The sequence below is a fragment of the Panthera pardus genome, unplaced genomic scaffold (assembly GCF_024362965.1).
Source record: "Panthera pardus isolate Hobbes unplaced genomic scaffold, ASM2436296v1 HiC_scaffold_16, whole genome shotgun sequence".
Lineage (NCBI taxonomy): Eukaryota > Metazoa > Chordata > Mammalia > Carnivora > Felidae > Panthera > Panthera pardus.
In genome coordinates this window covers 108,206,120-108,229,499 of record NW_026526721.1, presented here as the reverse complement: position 1 = coordinate 108,229,499, position 23,380 = coordinate 108,206,120, and the positions used below count along the sequence as shown (strand labels likewise).

The following is a 23,380-nucleotide window of genomic DNA, read 5'->3' as shown; positions in this document are numbered from 1 at the left end:
CAGAAAATAAGAAAGATTGGAGGAAAGAGCAATGAAATGGAGAAAGAAAACAACAGAGAAAAAAAATCATTGAAATAAAATGTAGGTTTCTTTGAAAAAAAAGAGAAAGAATTCAAATTAATACTAAAGTCAGAAACAAAAGTGAGAACATTATTACCAATTCTACAGAAATAAAAGGATTTAAAGAGAGTACTATGGTATCTTTCTCTGTATGACTTATTTCACTTAGCGTAACACTCTCCAGTGCCATCCACGTTGCTACAAAAGGCCATATTTCATTCTTTCTCATTGCCAAGTAGTATCGCATTGTGTATATAAACCACAATTTCTTTATCCGTTCTTATGTGGATCCTGAGAAACTTAACAGAAGACCATGGGGTAGGAGAAAGGAAAAAAAAAAAAAGTTGGAGAGGGAGGGAGCCAAATCATAAGAGACTCTTAAAAACTGAGAATAAACTGAGGGTTGATGGGGGGTGGGAAGGAGGTAAGAGGGGGTGATGGGCATTGAGGAGGGCACCTGTTGGGATGAGCACTGGGTGTTGTATGGTAACCAATTTGACAATAAATTTCATATTAAAAAATAAACAAACAAACATTTAAAAAGAGAGAGAGTACTATGAACAATTGCATGCTTACAAAGTGGATAACCTAAATGAAATGGACAAATCCTAGAAACACAAAACCTACAAAGACTAAACCACAAAGAAAACAAAACATGAACAGATCTATCACTAGTAAGGAGCTTGAATCAGTAACCAAAAATTTTTCAACAAAGAAAACTTGATACTTGACCTTGATAGCTTCACTGGTAAATTCTACCAAACATTAAAAGAACTAACACCAATCCTCAAATTTTCCCAAAAAATTAAAGAGGAGGGAACATTTCCTAACTCATTCTATGAGGCCAGCATTATCCTCATAAACCCAGGCAAAGATACTACAAGAAAAACAAAAATACAGACCAATAAACAATCATGCAAAAATCCTCAACAAGATACTAGCAAATAAAATTCAGCAGTATACTAAAAGAATTATACACCATGACCAAGAGGGATTTATTCCTGCAATATAAGGATGGTTCAACATATGAGAATGGATTAATGTAATATACCATATCAACATACTGAAGGAAAAACCACATGATCATCTCAATCAATGCAGAAAAAAGATTTGACAAAACTCAATACCCTTTAATGATAAAAACATTCAACACAATAGGAACAAAAGAAAACTACCTCAACATATTAAAAGCCACATATGAAAAAAAACACAGTAAATATCATATTCAATAATGAAAGACTGAAAGCTCTTGCTCTAAAATCAGGAACAAGGCAAGGGTGCCAGCTTTCACCATTTTTATTCAACACAGTACTAACTTTTAGCCAGAGCAATTAGGCAATGGGAAGGAATGAGGGAGGGAGGAAGGAAGGGCATCCAAATTAGAAAGAAGTAAAATTATGTTTGTAGATGATATGATCTTATATATAGAAAACCTTATAGACTCCACAACAAAAGCTGTTAGGATAAATGAATTCAGCAAAATAGCAGGATACAAAGTCAACACACAAAAATTGGTTGCATTTCTATATATGAACAATAACAATCTGAGAAGGAACTACAAAAACAATTCCATTTATAATCACATCAAAATAATAAAATAGGAATAAAGGAGGTAAAAATGTACACAATGAAATCTACAAAACATTGCTGAAAATTTTTAAGAAGACATAACTAAATGAAAACACATCCGATATTCATGGATTGGAAGATAATTTAGTTAAAATGTCAATACTACTAAAGGAATCTACAGATTCAATGAAATTTCTATCCAAATCCCAATGACATTTTTCTGCAGAAATAGAAAAACCAATCCTAAAATTCATATGGAATACCAAGGGACCCTGAGAAGCCAAACCATCATGAAAAAGAACAAACTTGAAAGACTCACACTTCCTGATTTCAAAACTTATCTCAAAGTTACAACAATCAAAACAGTGTTGTATTAGTATGAAGACAAACACATAAACCAATAGAATAAAACAGCTCAGAAATAAACCCTCACATCTATGGTCAAATGATTTCTGACAAGGTTGCCAAGACCATTTTATAGAAAAAGGACAGTCTTTTCAACAAATGGGCCTGGAAAACTTGGATATCAACATGCAAAAGAATGAAGTTGGACCACTACCTAACACTATCCACAAAAATTAACTCAAAATGGATTAAGGACATAAATGCAAGACCTAAAACAATAAAACTCTTAACAGAAAAGAGAACAAAATCTTCATAGCATGGGATTTGACAATCATTTCTTGAGTATGACACCAAAGCACAGGTGACAAAAGAAAAAACAGACAGGGGCACCTGGGGTGGCACAGTCGGTTAAGTGTCTGACTTCAGCTCAGGACATGATCTTATGGCGTAGGTTCAAGCCCCTCTTTGGACTCTGAGCTGACAGCTCAGAGCCTGGAGCCTGCTTCAGATTCTGTGTCTCCCTCTCTCTCTTCCCCTCCCCCACTTGTGCTCTGTCTTTCTCTCCCAAAAATAAACATCAGAAAAAACAAATTGGACTTCATGAAAAATTTAAAAATTCTGTGCACCAAGGACATTATCAATAAAGTACAAACACCAACAGAATCGAAGAAAATATTTTCAAATCATGTAACTAATAAGTGATTAATATCCAGAACATACAGAACTCTTAAAACTCAACAACAGAAAAACAAACAACCTGATCCAAAAATGGAGTGGGGGAGATAAGAGTGCGCATCAAATTGTTAACATCAGTAACCTTGGAGAAGAAGGTGCAAAACTGATAGGGGTGAAGATTACTGACGTTTTCTTTATGCAACTCTGTATTCTCTGGCTTACCTCAATGAGCATGCATTTCTAAGGTAACTAGAAAGATCTAACAAAGGGGGAAATTTTGCTACCACTTAAAAAGAAACAATATGCCCATTTCTCCTACTGCTCTACTTCAAGGCTTATGAAAGTCATTTATATAAGTGGCTAAAATCTCTGGAATATTGTGAACTTGTTCTAGTTGACTGGGTGAGAATAATAACTTCTAGAATTGATTGTCCTCCCCTACAGCAATTTTCCTTCTTTCTTCCTTGTTGAAGAACCTCTATTTTGTTCAGGTGTGCAAGAACCATGAGCTTTAATGAAGGCAGAAGGGGTATTTTGATGGATGTTAGTACAGCTGTCTCCAAAGTACAATTCAAAGGGTCCTCATAACCCAGAGGAGCCCCCTTTTCCCACTATTTATGTGTGTGAGGCTAAATTTTCTTCATGCATTTCCACCAAAACAATACAACATGCAGATTGAAGGCAGAAACAGATAGGAGAATGCATGTGTTCTATCCAGATACACATTAAAGAGACTTGCAAAGTGAAAAGCAACACTACTGTTTCTCACAAATTTGTTTTGCTTTGAAAAATAGTTTTCGGCGGCACTTGGGTGGCTCAGTGGATTAAGCATCCAACTTCGGCTCAGGTCATGTTCTCACTGTTCGTGAGTTCCAGCCCTGCGTCGGGCTCTGTGCTGACAGCTTGGGGCCTGGAGCCCGCTTTGGATTCTGTGTCTTCCTCTCTCTCAAAAATAAACATTAAGATGAAACCCACATAAACAAAAACTCTATATAGAGTCTTTAGTTTTTAAGCATTCAAAAGAGTCTTGAGCTCAAAGCCCAATTACGCTAATTGATTTATTTTATCGAAGACTGGTTCAGGAATGGACCTGCAGTAACAATTCTGGCCAATGATGATATTTAGTCTTGGGTTGGGGTGGGCATCCTGGAAAGATTTACATTGCTCTTAAAAAGAAGCTTTGTGAGAAGAAACTATGCTTCCTCTGGGCAGGGCTGTGTTTGGAGCTGCTGCCCAAAGCTGCTGTACCTCTGTCTGACCAAGGGGCAACCCGCCCAAGGACCACGCCAACATGCTGAGAACGGTAGAACCCAGGTCTTGGGTGACATCACTGAGCCACTGATTAACCAGTTCTTGAACTGCCCTATCTCACATCTCCTGTTCATGAGAAATGAATATTGTTTTAGTTCGAGGCACTGTTAATATGATTCTGTGGTTTAGACCAGAAAGCAATTTTATTCAGCATTTTGTTTGTTTTTTACCAAATGTTAAGGAGTTAAGAACCAAATGAATAGAATAAAGCACAGAAAGTTCCTTTCTATGTTTGCATTTTGTTCATTTATGAATCCCACGTGCCTTTATCTGCATGCTGTGAATATTGATGAAAATATCATGGCTCATCAGCTCAGACCTTCCCACTGTCAAAAATCCTTTCATGGGCTGAATATTTCCACTCTGCTCAAACAATACCCTGGGTGTGGAATTATAACTAGAGCAGCACAAATTTATCACTACTCTGGGGGACAAATTTAGGACACACATTCCAATAACAGCAAGGAAGTAGGACTACTCCCTTCATAGATGGGGGCACACGTGTTTTAAGACCCTTCAAAATGTGCAGAAGGAAACCAAAACAGTCAACAACTCTATCGCCCTCACTTTACACATAAGGAAATTGAGGCCAAAAAGGCCATGTCACATGACCAGCTCCATAGCAGCAGAAGAGGTGCCTTCAGACCAAGCATGTTAACTATTTATCTTGTCAGCACGACAGGACCTCAAGAAATGAGTTTAATTAAGGCGACTCAGATGAGTCTCCCAGTTTCTTGAAGAATTTAGAGAAGGTAAATGGTATTGTGTAAAAAATGACTTCCCCTTCAGTATCAATCAGTTTCCACACTGTAAATTAAAGAGAGAGAGAGAAAGCAGGAAGGAGCTTAATACCGTGTGTGTAATTGGAACTCAAAAGTACTTGTTCAACTAAACTGACTTGATTACAAAGCAGGATTTGTAATCAAATAAACACTTTCCCAGCTATCTAATCTCTCTTAGGAAACATTAGGCTGCAGTTGGAGACCTCTCAGATTGTGGAGCTAAATTCAATCTCCTCAGAAGAAGCCTGCTCCTGAGTTCATGCAAGCTTAAGTTTCTGTATGTTCTACGCATTCATTTACTTGGGATGAGAGTGAGGAGAGAGCAGAAGGGTGCTAGGGGTAAAGAATGAGAAAGAAAGAAAAGTAGCTTTAAGCCCCAAAATTATAGGAAAAAATAAAATAAAGTCTAATACACACACACACACACACACACACACACACACACACACAGCTCAAAATTAACATTCTAGGGAGGATATTGGTCGTGGGTCCTCTGCCGCTTGGCAAGTGAATCTTCATCACTGATGCCGGCCATCAGGTACTTGAGGCCTGTGATCCAGGTGCGGGCCTCCTCAGGGTTGGAGGTGATGAGATCCAGAGACTCCATGTGGTTGCCATGGTAGATGGTAAAGCAGCAGCTGGGATCGAAGTGCCCCTCAGCTTGTCTGTGGAATATTTCAGACTGCCGACCTTCGGTGACTTTGTAAATGGAGTCAATAAGTACTGTGAGGAAAGTGAAATGCAGTTATGTGGCACGTGGAGATATGTACATGTATTAAGAAAAAAATAGCAAAAAAAAAAAAAAGAAAAGAAAAAAATAGCAAAATCATCTTAAATTTTAAAAATAAGCATGAACATGGGGCGCCTGGGTGGCTCAGTCAGTTGAGCGTCCAACTTCAGCTCAGGTCATTATCTCACGATTTGTGAGTTTGAGCCCCACATCAGGCTTTGTGCTGACATCTCAGAGCCTGGAGCCTGCTTCAGATTCTGTGCCTCCCCCTCTCTCTGCCCCTCCCCCGCTTGTGCTCTGTCCCTCTCTCCCTCTCAAAAATAAATAAGCGTTAAAAAAAATAAGCATGAACAAACTCACTGTCTGTGAATCATGGTATTAAGTTCAAAAGTGAACTACAAGCCCTGTCACTTCCTGCCATTAGCCCTCTCCACATACCACTCTACCTTCCTGCGCAGCCTGGATAATGCCCTCTCAAGCTTTTAGTCAGGATATGTTGAAATGTATGATAGGAAGACTGATGTATGCATCAGGGCAAAAAGACTGGTAGAAAAAGGAGATTATGAATACATCAAATTTATAGTTTACATATTTGCACAGGGAAAACATATGAAGACCTCGAACCAACCTTGGAGTTTTACAACACATATAAGATGACAGTTAAAAACTGGAAGGGAAAAAACCGAATAGCAGAGCTAAATGTGATGAGCATTTATAGAAAGAATGCTAGGATGATGAAGGTAGAGCAGGGCTTGGAGAGGTAGAGAGAAACAAGGTGGCATCCCAGGAGAAAAAGTGTAAGATACAGAAACATGAGATCCATTCCAGGAATGTTAAATAGGCCATTTACACCAGACTATAAAGCTCAAGAGAGAAAGGAAGCCGGGGATAAAGCTAGAAAGGCTAGATCAGAGAGAGCCTGATATACAAGAAACCAGAGTTTGGCATCATACAGGTAAGAGAGCAACACTGTAGGTTTGTATCAGAGAAGCACTAGCAGGGACAATTACTTTAGACTAAAACAGTACTTTCTTAGTTTGCTTGTTTTTAAGCATGAATCAGAAGTGTTGTAATCTTATTGATTTGCTCCTATACCCCATCTTCCCTTCCATTGTGCCTTAATGGCAGAGTCACAATTTTCTTCTGGTATCAACTCATTCCCCAAATGATTCACAGGGAAATGAGCCCACACCCACTCCAGGGCTCCAGTTCTGGTGAGTCTAAGCCATTGAGGTGGCCCCATTCCTATTTCTTATGATTACTTTAGGCGTAGGAATGTAATTCAGTTCTAACCAAGGAGACATGGGGTAGTCTGCTTTGAGGCAAAATTCTGGAATGAAATCCTCTCTCCTGAAAAGGAAGCACCATGTTGCTGCTGCCTTGACTACAGGGCCAACACACTAGGAACAGAGCCAAGAGCACTTGGGAAAACAGAGCTAGAGACTCATGTCCCACGCCTGGGCCTGCTGATCTCTAAAGTTCTTGTTATGTGAGACGATATATTTATCATGTAAGTCTAATTTAGTCAAAGTCTTGTGCTACTTGAAGATGAAAGTATCTTAACAGACAAAAGCAGAAACTAGCAAAATGGAGATTCGCTAGGAAGTTTCTCAAGAGGCCCAAAAGGTAAAGAGACCACAGACCAAAGAGATTCCTATGAAAACAGGAAGGAATGAGATGAGACAGCCATTACACAGGACCCAACAAGGACTTGGTGCTGAATGTACAAGGTGTGGGAGAGAGGGTTTAAGTAGGAGTCAGACCAAAGCTCTTTTGCTTAAAATCATTAAAACAATTTTGTTAATTCACTAATCAGTTACCGTGCTCAGAATAATGCAATATACTTTAAAGCCCACTGGATTTATGATATCCTTCACCTTTTATAAAAATAAAAATAAAAATAAAAGGCCTCGGGCTATAAAACATCACTAAAAAATATATCATGTCTCCAACACAGGGGAAATATTAACATTTACAGCATTCATGGGCAAGAAAACTTTTATGGAGTGAAACTTCCAAAGAAATAAAAAGGCAAAAATGGTCACTACTTATTCAGTTTCTCTGTATCCTTTAGCAACTGACCCCAAATCTTGTAAAAATATCAAAGTTTCACAGATCTGAGGCTGCCAAAGAGCCCAGCCAATATAACCCATGTATTACTATTTCAAGCCATGAAAAGAATTCAAAGGTTGGTCTTACTTTTTGCCTTCTCACTCTTCCTTGAGGGTCTCCATCGGAGGCGGGTCCGATGTTCATCCAGGTAAAAGAGCCGGACGAGCCCTTTGGTTCCACGTTTCAGTTTGATCATCTGTGTCCCGGACTGCATCACACTCATGCATCTTTCAACTACAAAAGAGATTACAGCACTTTCAGCTCTTACACAATGCACATGCAGATGGGTGTTCAGAAACTTCACTGTCAAATAAAACCTCTGATTTACTCCTAAAGATTTCAAGGACCAAAAGACAAAGTTGGTAAAGGAAATCTAGAAAGAGCTATTGAGGAATTGATTCACCAGTCTTAAGCCAGTGAAAAGCCTTCCTCGTTGAAATAAAATTCTACTTCCAGATAAACAATGCATTAATGCTGCACAGAGCCATCTTTTGTTCTAACCAGCAACATATTTTTTGCTATGAGACTGATCATTTGATACCTGGATTTAAGTTCATAAAGCAATTCTCGGACTTCATATTAAGTCTTGTGAGTTTTTATATAGCCAGTTGTAAAAACATCTTGTAATAATGCTTTCACATACAATCAACAGAAACAAGATCAACAAAATGTTAACAATTTTTGAAGTTGGATAATGGTTACTTATGGGTTCATATTATTAGATTTTTGTGTATATTTGAAAATAGATACATATCATTTTTTAAATGTGATTAGAAAACAAATCATGTTTTCACAAATGAACATAAAACAACTGTTGATTAATGAAATAAACCGCTAAGATTTTCCACCTAGAAGAACAGCTTAGTGATTGAATTCAGGTAATATCCAAATCACTCACTGTCCAAGTTAAAACTATCATTTAGGGGCACCAGGGTGGTTAAGTCAGTTAAGCGTCCAACTCATGATGTCACGGTTCGTGAATTCATGTCTGTACTCATAGTGCAGAGCCTGCTTGGGATTCTCTCCTTCCCCTTCCTACTGTCTCTCCTGCCCATCAAAGTAAATAAATAAACTTTAAAAAATAAATAAAATAAAATCTTTTTTAAAAACTATCATTTAAATTCTCTCTGCTTTGAGATGAACCTTGTTAGAAGTGGGCATCTGTTGGTGTTGCCTGTTTCCCCTTCTTTGGTAACTGGAAATACTCCTTTCCCATTTCATGTGCTTTTGGTGGCCCCCAACTAAGAAATGGGCACCTAACTTAAGCTAAGAAGAAATTTGACTCCCTTCCAAAGAACACAAATCCTGATGTGACCATTGAAAGAAAACAGAATGGAGCCATTTCAATGGTCAAGACTTAAGAGATGCTCTTGCTTGGCCATCCTAAGATGCCATAGTTGTTACAGTTATCCTTGAGGCTGACATTTTCCCTTTGATTCTGTAAGTTATCCAATACTCTTCCAAATACTTTCTCATTATATTAGCCAGAGATAGCTTTTATTTCACCTGCTAATACACAGGCACATATATAACCACTAGAGCACTAGAAACATCTAGTTCTGAGTACCTATCTTATCAAGCAGTATGCTGTCAGAAACAGATAAATCAAACACAGAAAACAGATTCCAGCAACATCAGACTTCAGCTTTTTTGACTAAGTATCTTGCCTTTACCAAGAAAGATAATGTGATCTTAAAGCTTAACACTGTACGTGCAGGGTACTCGCTAAAAGTAACTTCAACGTAACCAACTTCCACTCTTCTTCACATGAAGAGCCTTTTCTTTTCCAAAGAAATTAAGGAGGAACTGCATAGTATCAAGCATCACTTTAAGATTTGATATTGCAAGGAAAGTGAAGTATAGGTTGCTCTTTCTCATTTTACTTGACATCAAATAATAAAAATACAGCTTCAGAAAACAAACACAAACTTAAAATGTTTAACTTGAAGCGCAAAACAAAATTTGAGATTTGGTTTTGCATGCATTAGAAAAGTCACCCACTACTGAGCACCATTCATTTAGGTAACAGAAGCCAAGATTTGAATTCTTGGCAGCCACACTGACCATCTCACACCAGTAATAAGAGGAAGAATAGAGAGTATCAGTGTATCAAGATAATATCATCAAGTCAAACCAACAAAGCCAAAACTCCTAGAAAAACCCAAGTACTTGACTGACCACTGATTATAATAGGTCACATCAGGGTGCCTGGCTGTCAGTAGCACATGTGAGTCTTCATCTTGGGGTTGTTAAATTCGAGCCCCATGTCGGGTATAGAGATTACTTTAAAATATTTTTTAAAGGAATAATTTTGATTCCAAAACCAGACATAGACCCCACTAAAAAGGAGAACTACAGACCAATTTCCCTGATGAACATGGATACAAAAACTCTCAACAAGATACTAGCCAACCAGATCCAACAATACATTAAGAGAATTATTCACCATGATCAAGAGAGATTTATACCTGGGCTGCAGGGCTGGTTCAATATCTGCAAATCAATCAATGAGATACATCACATTAATAAAATAAAGGACAAGAACCACATGATCCTCTCAATAAATGCAGAGAAAGCATTTGACAAAATACAGCATCCTTTCTTGATAAAAACCCTCAAGAAAGTAGGAATAGCAGGATCATACCTCAGGGTGCCTGGGTGGCTCAGTCAGTTAGATGACCAACTTCGGCTCAGGTCACGATCTCACAGTTTGTGAGTTTGAGTCACATGTCTGGCTCTGTAATGACATCTCAGAGCCTGGAGACTGCTTCAGACTATGTGTCTCCCCCTCTCTCTGCTCCTCACCTGCTTGCTCGCTCACTCTTTCTCTCTCTCTCTCTCTCTCTCTCAAAAATAAATAAAACATTACAAAAAATTTTTAAAAAAGAAGGATCATACCTCAGGACCATAAAAGCCATATAAGAAAAACCTACCACTAATAGCCTCAATGGGGAAAAACTGAGAGCTTTCCCCCGCTAAAGTCAGGAACACGACAGGAATGTCCACTCTTAACATAGTATTGTAAGTCCTAGTCTCAGCAATCAGACAACACAAATATCCAAATAAAGAAAGGTATCCAAATCGGCAAGAAGGAATCCAAACTTTCACTCTTCACAGATGACATGATACTCTATATGGAAAACACAAAAGATTCCACCAAAAAACTGCTAGAACTGATTCATGAATTCAGGAAAGTCACAGAATATAAAATCAATGCACAGAAATCAGTTGCATTTCTGTACACTAATAATGAAGCAGCAGAAAGAGAAATCAATGAATCAATCCTGTTTACAATTGCACCAAAAACCACAAAATACCTAGGAATAAACGTAACCAAAAAGGTGAAAAATCTAGACACTGAAAACTATAGAAAGCTTATGAAAGAAATTGAAGAAAACACACACACAAAAAAAGGAAAAACATTCCATGTTCATGGATTGGAAGAACAAATATTGTTAAAATGTCAGTACTACACAAAGCAGTCTACATATTCAATGCAATCCCCATCAAAATAATACCAGCATTTTTCAGAGCTAGAAAACAATGCTACCATTTGTATGGAACTAGAAAAGGCCCTGAATAGCACAAGCAATCCTGGAAAAGAAAACCAAAGGTGGAGGCATCACAATTCATTATTTCAGGATATGTTACAAAGCTGTAATCACCAAGACAACATGGTACTGGGCCAAAAACAGACACTCAGATCAATGGAACAGAATAGAGAACCCAGAAATGGACCCAAAAGTGTATGGCCAACTAATCTTTGACAAAGCAGGAAAGAATATCCAATGGAATAAAGACAGTCTCTTCAGCAAATGGTGTTAGAAAAACTGGACAACAAGATGCAGAAGATTAAACCTGGACCACTTTCTTACACCATACACAAAAATAAACTCAAAATTGGGGCACCTGGGTGGCTCAGTCGGTTAAGTGGCCGACTTCGGCTCAGGTCATGATCTCACGGTCCGTGAGTTCAAGCCCCACGTCGGGCTCTGTGCTGACAGCTCAGAGCCTGGAGCCTGTTTCAGATTCTGTGTCTCCCTCTCTCTGACCCTCCCCCATTCATGCTCTGTCTCTCTCTGTCTCAAAAATAAATAAACGTTATATATAAATAAATAAATAAATAAACAAACAAACAAACTCAAAATGGATGAAAGATCCAAATGTCGGATAGGAAGCCATCAAAATCCTCGAGGAGAAAGCAAGCAAAAACCTCTTTGTCCTCAGCTGCAACAACTTCTTCCTCAACATGTCTCCAGAGACAAGGGAAACAAAAGCAAAAATCAATTACTGGGACCTCATCAAAATAAAAAGCTTCTGCATGGCGAAGGAAACAATCAGCAAAACTAAAAGGCGACCAAAAGGATGGGAGAAGATATTTGCAAATGACATATCAGATAAACGGTTAGTATCCAAAATCTATAAAGAACTTATTAAACTCAAAACCCTAAAAACAAATAATCCAGTGAAGAAATGGGCAAAAGACATGAATAGGCACTTCTCCAAAGGAGACAGCCAGATGGCCAACCGACACGTGAAAAAATGCTCCACATCACTCATCATCAAGGAAATACAAAATCAAAACCACAATGAGATACCACCTCACACCGGTCAGGATGGCTAACATTAACAACTCAGGCAACAACAGATGTTGGTGAGGATGCGGAGAAAGAGAAAACTTTTGCACTACTGGTGAGTATGCAAACTGGTGCAGCCACTCTGGAAAACAGTATGGAGGTTCCTCAAAAAATTAAAAATAGAACTACCCTACGACCCAGCAATTGCACTACTAGGTATTTATCCAAGGGATACAGGTGTGCTGTTTCAAAGGGGCACATGCACCCCAATGTTTATAGCAGCACTATCGACAATAGCCAAAGTATAGAAAGAGCCCAAATGTCCATCAATGGATGAATGGATAAAGAAGATGTGTGTATGTATGTACGTACACACACACACACACACACACACACACACACACACAAACACACAATGGAGTATTACTCGGCAATCAAAAAGAATGAAATCTTGCCATTTGCAACCATGTGGATAGAACTGGAGGGTATTGTGTTAAGCTAAATTAGTCAGAGAAAGAAAAATATCATATGACCTCACTCATATGTGGAATTTAAGATACAAATCAGATGAACATAAGGGAAGAAAAATAATATAAAAACAGGGAGGGGAACAAAACATAAGAGACTCTTAGATATAGAGAACAAATTGAGGGTTGCTGGAGGGGTTGGTGGTGGGGTGGATGGGCTAAATGGGCAAGGGTATTAAGGAAGACACTTGTTGGGATCAGCACTGGGTGTTATACGTAGGGGATGAATCACTGGATTCCACTCCTTAAATCATTATTGCACCATATGGTAACTAACTTGATGTAAATTAGAAAATAAAATAAAGAAATGCTCATCAATTAAAAATAAATAAATAATAATTTAAAATACATCATAATAATAGGTCACAGCAATTTTGGAACGGCAATTCCAAACACAGGGTTATGTAATGAAGTAAAGCAGAGAACAAGGAGACTTTGTCTTTGACCTAAATTGGTTAAACTTTAAGAAAATAAAACATCTAAAAGGAAAATTTATTAATGGTAGTTTAGAGCTATGGTCAAGAACACAGAGTCTGAATCTACACAACCTGGGATAAAATTCCAGATCTGCCACTTAACTAGCTTTTTGACCTTGGGCAAGTTACCTAATCCCTGTGCACTTCCATTTCCTTATCTATAAAATGAGGATAACAATCTTCAAACGTTGAGGACTGAATAAGCCAATTCATGTAAAGTACTAAAAACGGTGCCTGGCATATCATAAACACTATAAATGGTAGTTACAATTATGGTTTTATTATTGACAGAAATACTATGGGAGTCCATAGAGAAAGGAGAACACAGTGGGCTGGAAAGGGGAAAAGTGTGCTAATAACACAGTATCAGTGAATGCCTGGGGACGGAAAGAGTAGAGGTATGCTCAGAGGGTAGGCAATGATGGGTCTCCAACTTTGGAAGAGTGACTCAAAAGGAAAATGACAAGACATATGATTATGGGCTGGATACAACTAGGCTGTAGGGGGTCGGGATGTTGGTAGAATAAGATCTTAATCTATTGGCAGTTAGAGATTCACTAGACATTTCTGAGCAAAAGATGGGCGGGATAGAAACATAATTCAGGAAGATGTCTCTTTGGGAAGAAAGAATAAAATAAATTGTTTAAACAATTTTGGAAATTATGGAAACTGAATTAACTGTACTGTCAAAGATCTAATAGCAAGTGCTACTTATACATCTGACACAGTGTCCTCTACTTTGTTCACACTGCCCCTTCTCTTTCCTTTTCACAGTATCCCCCCACATTTTTTTAACCTAGAATTGAACTGCTATGGCTATAAAATCTCAACACTTTAACAGGGAAAGCATAATGATATAGAAGTGTAATCAGTTATTTGAGCTAATAAATACCACTTACCATTCAGCAAGCATCATTCAGAGAAACCCAAATATTTTAGAAAGTAGTATCCAATCCTTCAATGTGGAAGTGCCTTTATATTATATATTAATATCCACTAGCTTCATATTTATCCCACCAATTCAGCCATGAGCTAAGACTTCAGCTTCATCCACTGCCGTAAACAAGCATATATGATAGAAACATATTTGGCAGAGCTAGGCTCTGAAACAATGTGTTGCTTAAATTGTTTACGTAGCTGCTTTTTGCTTCTTAGCACATAGAAAAGCCATTTAGAGTTAAATTGAAAACTCAAGTTCAGCGGAGTCTTGAGAGTCATCTAAAGTATCTCTCCCTTCCTCAAAACCTCATTGTAGATAACCCATTGAGTAGTAAAGCTAACCAAAAAAGGACCAACCTCAGTCATTCTTTGTAACTCATTCAATGTTGGAGATAAAATATTCTCCCAATGTCATCTAAATCACAAAGTGTCAGCTCAAGCCAACTTCTTTATGTTCTGCCTTCTGTAGCGACAGATAACAGTAGTTGCTACCCACATAGAAGTCATCCTCCAAACACGCCAGATGGGTAGATTCCATAAAATAGGACAAGAAACAAGGGAACAAAGGAAGACTTCCAGTGACAGGTAAACAGGGGAAGAGTTCCAGGGGCTTAGAATGATATAACCTTATCACACACATTCTCAGGGCTGGAAGGTGTCTAGGAAAATCTGCAAATGCAGGTCACAAATGCAGGCAACAACCAACATAAGCACAATCCCTTTGATTCTACATTTTGTCTATGATAGCCTTAATATTTTTAGAAAAGAAGTTTATTTTGATACAGCGCAGCAACATTCAGGAATATTAAAAGAGAAACACCCATAACACACATATTGTTTTTGTCTATTATGCTCCAGACTTCAATATGTACACAAATTTGACATACTGGTTGCAATCATGATATTTAGGTCATTTGGCACGCTGCTTTTCTTCATTTGTATAATAAACAGCTTTCCATGTTTCTACACAGTCTTAATAATTATCATTTTAATGGCTGCTAACAAAATAGCATAAATATTTAAAGAGCAAAACAGATGAGAAGACTATATTTCTAACTTTATTACATAATTAGAGTTTTAAAACTCTTAACAGAGTTTTATCTGTAAAACGAAAGGCGTAACAAAGTGATCTGCAAGGTCCTTTAGAATTCAGTTCTTTAAAAAAGAATTAAATCAATCATTTCTGCCCTTTAAAATAAGTAAATTTCCGTAGGGTTTATTGGCTCACTAAAACCCTCAAGCAGAAAATGCTATAAAAAATATACTTCTGATTTGAAGTATAATAGAGAGTATATATCATTGGAGGAGAGATTCCCAACATTTCCACTAAGTGCATATGACATCTAAGAGGGTTTAACTCTTTATGCCATGCTTGAATTAGAGGTCATCACATTCTGGTAGGAATGTCTAACATATCACCTGATGTGAATTTTTTAATAGCTTTATTGCAGTACAATTTATATACATTAAAATCCACCTGTTTTAAATGTACAATTTAATGCCTTTAGTACATCTACCAAGTTGCGATTTTTTTTTTTTTTTTTTTTTTTGAGAGAGAGAGCCTGTGCACGCACATGTGCACAAGCAGGGGAGGGCAAAAGGAGAGGGAGAGAATCTTAGCAGGCCCCTGCTCAGCACAGAACCCTAAGTGGGGTTCAATCTCATGACCTGACCTGAAATCAATAGTTGGTCAATTGAGCCACCCAGGAGCCCCACTGATCTTATTTTAGAACATGTCCATCACCCCAAGAAGAAACCTCATATCTACTTGCTGTCATTCTCTGTTTCACCCACAGCCCTAGACAACCACTAACCAATACTGTCTCTATAGATGAGTCTTCTCTGGATATTTCACATAAATGAAAATCTTACATTCTGCAGTCCTGTGTGTCTGGCTTCTTTCACTCAGCATATTTTTGCGATTTCTACAATGATTGTGTTCATTTGTTTTTTGTCTTCTCTTCCCCCCTCCTTCATATTACATTAAACTCTTCCTCAGCCATTCAGGGTAAAAATGATCCTAAACAGGAAACTGGTTGAATAAAATAATATATACATACATACAGTGGACTACTATATAACTGTAGAAGAGAATAAAAAAGATCTCCATAAACTGATATGAAATAATTTCTAGAAGGTATTAGTAAGTGAAAAAGGCAAAGTATAAATAAGCATATATATATAGTATGCTACTTTTGTGTAAAAAAAAGCTTGGACTTTTTTTTTAAATATACAAATATTTACCTTTACAAAAAGAAACACAAGAAGGATAACCAGAAAACAATGAAGCTGGTTACCTGCAAGGATGGGAGAATATCAAGTGGAAGGGATATGGGAGTGACCTCTCTTGGTATTCTACATGTTCAAAATTAAAATTAACTCAATAAGAATGAGAAGGAGAGAAACAAACACAGAAAGTAAACAGGAACACAGATGTATACATATTTGTGTATGTATATTTGTATGTTTGTATTTGTATGCATATATGTATACATGCACACAGGGACCTGCATGTATTTCCTAGCGCTGCTCTTTAAAAGGCCAAGAAGAATATATCCTCCCGCACTAATAAGCAAAACCAGGGCCCTGCTCATTCTCTGCTCTAAATGTCACCTTGAGACACTTTCTCACATACGGGGTCACAACCATGTCTGTGTTAAGGCCATATGAGAATATCACTTGCGCTCTTTTGTAAACACATTTATTCTGGGACAATGCTCATCAAACTGTGCATTAGCAGGTTTAAAAAAAGGTCCAGTTCCCCTGCAAGAGAATCTTTCAGCAAAAGATACATGAAAAATGTGAATTGATTTCTTGCCAGCTTCTACCGATTAGAGTAAATCTGAGTGACTGAAAGGGATTAGCTTCTGGAAACAATTTCATTTCTATGTGGAAAGTGTCAAACAATGCAGATAATGTTTCTCTCGAAGGAAGGAAAGGGAGATTTCCTAAAATCATCAGAGCAGAAGAATAGGGTGTTTCATTCTCCACACGGACCAAAACATAATTTGGGACCCATTGCCCAGTAAGTACTGAGACAGCTTGTTGATGGGCCATGCAGCTGGGTCTCAGGGTCAGTCCACAGGTCGGGGGCAGAAGCAGAGGGGCAAGAAGAGTTCTACTTCTGGCTCTGTCACAAACTGGCTGTGTGCATTTCAGAAGGTCAAAGAATATCTCTGAATATCCCACTACCCTCAACCTAAAAATGCATTTTCCTCTAAGTTGTATGAGTCTGTAAAAAAGCTGATCTAGCTTTCACAAGTATTATCTTATCTTTCAAGAAGATAAAATTCTAGTTCATCCAAAAGCCTTTCAGAATAACTTTAAGGAAAAAAAAAAAAACTGATTAACATCTGGGTAGCTTACCAGAGACATGAATTTTTAAAACGATCTTTATATAAAATATAACTGCTCTTCACAGGAATGGCTTCACTTGAAAAGCTCCTGCTTGCCAGCAATGGAGGCTTAAAGTCAAATCATATCAGCTTATGAATAAATGTGCTTACAAACAACCATGGAGTGTGCTCCACTCTTAAGTCCTGATTCTTCCCAGTGAGGAGCAAACAATGTAGAGTTCATTGATTTTTCTTTCCAATACCTAAATCACTCCTGTGGAGAAGATTATTTGAAAGGTTTTTAGAAACTAATTGGTTGGCAGTAACATTTTGGAATTTGTTTGCAAACTTTATATGCACATAGTCAATATGTTTGCAAAGTTGATAAATACGTATGGGGGATTGAGATCAAAAAGGGTGAAAGGAATTTATCAGTAGTTTTTATATGTCAGAACCTTTTCTTCTATTTTGTTAAAGCCTTCCAGATAACACTGTCTGTTTTAATGAGACCTATTTTGTATTCAACAATTATTTCTGCTCCATAACTGTTAACCCTGGGAAACAAATGAGATACAAGAGAGAACTCATAACAATATGATTTTGTTGGTTTTATTTAATGTCACCCTATGGAGGAGGGGGATATAAGTTAATTTCAAAAATTCTAAATTTAGTTCTGTCTAATATGTAAAGAGTTTTCTGCTTCAATAGAAGAAATGTCAGTGTTGCCACCATTCCACAATATGGCTATAAAATACATACATACTAGATTTTTATTCCATCATTTATTAAGTAATATGACATTGTACTGGATATTTAGAAGAACTCCCAAGCCACAATAAATACTGGCCTTTACTTACAGAGAACATTGCCAACTAACAAGGCTCGCTCGTGGTTCTCCACCTTGGCTGTAAATCAAAATCACTGAGGGACCTCCTTAGAAGTGTTGAGCACAAAGCCCTACCACACACCAATTAAGTCACCATCTCTAAGAATGGGGCTGAGCAGGGATTTTCCTGGGAATCCAGAGTGAAGACTATTGACATATTATCTCAATTATTCCTCTAAATATCCCTGTGAAGTAAAGATGATTAAATGTCCCTCGCTGTAGAGTGAATCAAACAGACTCAGAGAAGTGAAGAACTTGTCTGAGATAATAAAGCTAGTAAATGGCAGACAAGTTCTGACACCAGGTACCTTGATTTCCCAGGGCAGTTCTCTCTCCATTTCAGTGCACAGAATGTCTGCCTTCACGTCCTGTCCAGGCCCCTAACTGGCTCATCACTGGTACGTTTTTTAAGCAGTCTTGATTCCAGTGATCTGATGTATAGAAATAAGGAATCAGATTTGCTGACTCCTAAGACCTCTTCTAGCAAATACTAGGAGTCTATAACATATGGTCTAGCTACTAGAAACTTCATGTATCGTGGTGATACTACTTCATGGTAATGATAAGACTGGCAAGTAATATGTAAAATTAACAATAAAATAGGGAGGGGGTATAAAAAAAAATAAGGACAATAAGGACCAAGGAAGGCCGGGGTGGATCGAAGTGAATTCCAGAGGAGACAGAATTTAAGCCTGGCCCCTGAAGATCATAATAAGAACACTTGGTGCATTTTTTTTTTCCCAATTGTTCTTGTTCTGGGCCTGTGCACATTTTCCCTCCACACTTAGAATGTATAAATGGTAGTTGTAATTATTTTAAATGAATTATAAATACTCTGTTTGCCACATTAAAAAATTAGATTCTATGGGCACCTGGCTGGCTCAGTAGGTAGAGCATGTGACTCTTGATCTTGGGGTTATGAGTTCAAGCTCCACACTGGGTGTAGAGATTACTTTAAAAAACCTTTTATAAATAAATAAACTCTAATTCTGGTTTGTTTGTTTGTTTGTTTGTTGAGAGAGAGAGAGAGAAGCATGAACAGGGAAGGGGAGAAGGAGAGTTAGAATCTTAAGCAGGCTCCACGCCCAGCACCGAACCTGAGGCAGGGCTCGATATCACAACCATGAGATCATGAGCTAAACTGAAATCAAGAATCCGACACTTAACCAACTAAGCCACCTGGTGCCCCTAGACTCTAATTCTTGTTCTTAGTAACTAGAAAGCCAGTTTCACTTATTTCTCACACCTAATCTTCCTGGCTGGTTTCTTGGGTAACACTGGGCAAGGGCAGTTTATTCAGCTATATGAGTAAGACTTAACCTTCCTGGAAGTCAGCAAGATATTGTCTCTCAGTTCTACAAGCGCTGTCATGGCAGAGCATAAAAGTATTTCTAATGGGTATGTTAAAAAGAACAAGCAGTTTACCATATCACACATTAATTTCAAAGTGCTAGCTTATTATTTGATTGGCAGTTAGGTCAAAATGGAAGCGTACATGGCTATTAGAAGACAGAAGTTGAATGTACTCTTTGGACAAATCCAACTTCTCCTAAGGTAGCAACTGGTCCCCAATCTTGGCTTTCTTTAAAATACAGACTCCCAGACTACATCTCCAGAAATTATTGTTTCTTAAGAATCTGCATTTTAAAAGCTCCTCTTCATAATGCTGAGACCCATTTTTGGAGACCACAGCTGGGCACCATCACTTAGCATGGTGGTCAATGGGACCCATTTTCCCAGGCACAGCCCTGGGCCTTAATTCAGTCACTTACGTGAAAGAAGCAAATACTTACTCAGAAGCTCAGTTACCTATTAGGACATTAGCACAAGGTTTTGCCCCCCACTGATAAAATAGGAAACATCCCAACTTAAGCAAGGATTAGAAGATATGAAATTCTGATATTCAAATAGTCATTCACAATTGTTTCTCTATAAACTCTGTCTCCTTGACAGCTGCTCAATACTTCATAATTTCAGATGTTATAACTTGTAGGTAGCTGCTGAATAGGACAGAGTGTTAAGCCTTAAAGACCAATCAGCATTTTATCCAGAAGTTGAAAAAACGTCTCTACAGGGTACTGACACAGTGTGTTGCACATAGCACATACACAGAGCAAGTATTTGTTCAGGTGGTTACCGTCTTACTCATTTCTTAAAGCACACCTTCCACCTACCTCCTGCATTTACTTGAATTACATTTTAAAAGAGAATGCCTGTTCTGTATTCCAACAAATTCGCATACCCCCAGAATCCCCAATTCTTACACTTGAGCCCCTACTTCCTTCACTAACTATTGACTAATGGAGTTGATTCCTTTTTTTTGGTCAAAAACAACAGCAGCAACAACAACAACAACAAAAGACAAAAAAGCTTAACTGATTTCATGCAAACTGTCCTAATTTGGTCCATTGAGGTCCTATTTTAAGGCTCTCCATCAAACAGTGAAATAACAGAAAATGGAACAAGAGATCACATTTCTCTAGAAAACAAAGTATCTCTCCCTCCAAGCCTTTGTTGCTCTCAGGCCAATGGCTTCTCAGGAGGTTTCAGAGACCACCTTCTGAGCTAAAGCAGGCCTGGCACCTTCTGGCCACACAGCCTGTTGGAAATCAAGTCATATGGCATTTAAAACAGGCAACTTATTTCTGGGGCAGGTGTTTTTGTGGGGGAAAAAAAATCCATGCTAAAAAAACATAAAAATAGATATCTGTGTGGTAAGGAAAATGCCTAGGAAAATCCTCTCAGGTTTATGTTTCAAAAGTCATTTGTCCTCATCCAAACCCTGGTCCTAATATCATAAGCTTCCCATTTTTTTAAAAATATAATACCACATAAACCTCATTGAGTAACTGAGTATTCACACAGCCTATTAGCAGCAATTGTGATTGGAATTGCTATCCCTAATCACTGCACTGTAGATCTTAAATCACTTTTTTAAATAGAAAAATCTAAAAATGGGAGAAAATTTTAAAAAAAACCTGAGAGCTTCTTTCAAGCAAAGTTGGCATATATAATCAGAGCAGATGTGCTATAAAGTTTTCTAAATAGTCAATCCCAGAAAAAAAGGCCAGCGTTAAAACCATAACTATCTGGATACAAGTATTCTTGAGTCTCTCCATTCAGAAATAATTGCACACACTAACACACACACATGTATGTGAACATGAGCATTCATGTACTTCTTTAGCAGTGCAAGGGTGACTACCAAGCGAGAATACAGAGTTGAGAAGTGACACAATTACCCTATGTTTGGTGGAACGATTCAAGTAAATCTTGGGAAGCATCCAAGATTTGACCATGAAAAAATGTCATAGAGGGCAGAGGTAATGTTAGGGATGGGTCACACAGCACAAGTGGCATTGACAAGAAGAAGCAACTGGAAGCAAAAGTTTTGATGGTGAAAAAGAGTAACATCAAGAAAGAAAAAAGATAAGAAAGAGCTGTAGCCCAGGAAAAAAAAGTAAGAGGTGGGTAGGAAAAATGATGACCCCCTGATAGCCATCTTAATGTCAGAAGCATAGGTTGTTGGGAGAATCATATCTGACATGGTAGGTCAGTGAAATATAGAATATATATTTCAGCCACTACAGGACATACAGTTTTTAACAGCTAGGCAATGCTGTATAACAAAGTCTGTCCTCCTAGAAGCTTTTTCAGAGTATATATAGATTCCACACATTCTATAATGTAAACAAAAGACAGAAGTCCTAATGGAAAAGATGATAAATTTAACACTGTGTAAATCATAAACAAAATTCAAAATAAACAACAGACTAGAAGAAAATATTTGCAAACATACATAATAAATGAAGGACTAATATCTATGATAGAAAGGGTTCCTGCCAGTCAGTAAGAAAAAGACAACAAGCCAATTAAAAATAGGCAAAAAATATATATTTATAAACACAATTCACAGAAGAAATGACCAATAAAAATACAGAAGAAAATGCTTAACCTTATTCATGGTTAAAAGTTTAAAGTCAAGGCAAAACAATATTTTACCTAATAAGCACCAATTATAATGTTATTAAAAGCTATTGTGGATGAAGTTGTGGGGCAGATAAGATCATAAGCTGAGTAACATTATTTGAATCAATTTAGCAATATTTATGTAAATTTACAAGAAAGATGCATTTTGACCTTGCAATCGTTAAGACCAGGGATTTATCCTGTATAGAAACTGGCATAACAAGGGGCGCCTGGGTGGCTCAGTCGGTTAAGCATCCGACTTCAGCTCAGGTCATGATTTCGCGGTCCATGAGTTCGAGCCCCGAGTCAGGCTCTGTGCTGACAGCTCAGAGCCTGGAGCCTGTTTCAGATTCTGTGTCTCCCTCTCTCTCTGACCCTCCCCCGTTCATGCTGTCTCTCCGACTTCAGCTCAGGTCATGATTTCGCGGTCCATGAGTTCGAGCCCCGCGTCAGACTCTGTGCTGACAGCTCAGAGCCTGGAGCGTGCTTCAGACTCTGTGTCTCCCTCTCTCTCTGCCCCTCTCCCACTCACACTCTGTCTCTGTCTTTCAAAAATGAATAAACATTAAAAAAAATTTTTTTAAGTTACAACCATTATGGCATAATGATGCTACTTGAAGGTATTATAGTCTCAAAAATCTATGAAATTTGTAGAATGAGCATAGTACTTGAAGAAACAAAGATACTTTATTCTCACCTTAAATTCTTCTGTATTGTTGAGGAATTTTTTTTTCTCTTTGCCATGAGCAAGTACTGCTTTGAAACATCTTTTTAGTAAACATATGGGCAATGTTATATTTACCTTAAAATTGCACATAATTTGCAAGAAAAATCAACGGAAAATACTGCCACTCCTTTATAACTGCCTATTGCAAACATGATGAAGCAAAACGCAAGGCAAAAGCCCTGCATGTGAATTCTGGCTTCACTGCTCAGTCACACTGTCACCTGGCCTACTCTGTTGACTCTGAGCCAGTCTCCTCACGTTAGACACAAAAACAAAGTACAAAGAATGTCTTGCTCAATTCTCAGCACACATTAGACTCTCAACAAATACCAGTTTTTTCCTTCTTTCTATATGATATCA

At 37.9% G+C, this 23,380-nt stretch overlaps 1 protein-coding gene across 10 annotated transcripts in view; it reads right to left on the bottom strand.

Annotated features, from left to right (window-relative positions):
- Positions 1 to 23,380, bottom strand: part of PLCH1 (phospholipase C eta 1) — a 218,128-nt gene that overhangs the window by 82,842 nt on the left and 111,906 nt on the right. For all 10 annotated transcript variants that reach the window (XM_053903692.1, XM_053903691.1, XM_053903686.1 and 7 more), the window contains 2 exons: positions 7,672 to 7,818; positions 5,222 to 5,465 (listed from right to left, as the gene is read on the bottom strand). In XM_053903692.1, coding sequence (XP_053759667.1) covers positions 5,222 to 5,465; positions 7,672 to 7,818 — 391 coding nt within the window. The remainder of the gene's footprint in view (positions 1 to 5,221; positions 5,466 to 7,671; positions 7,819 to 23,380) is intronic.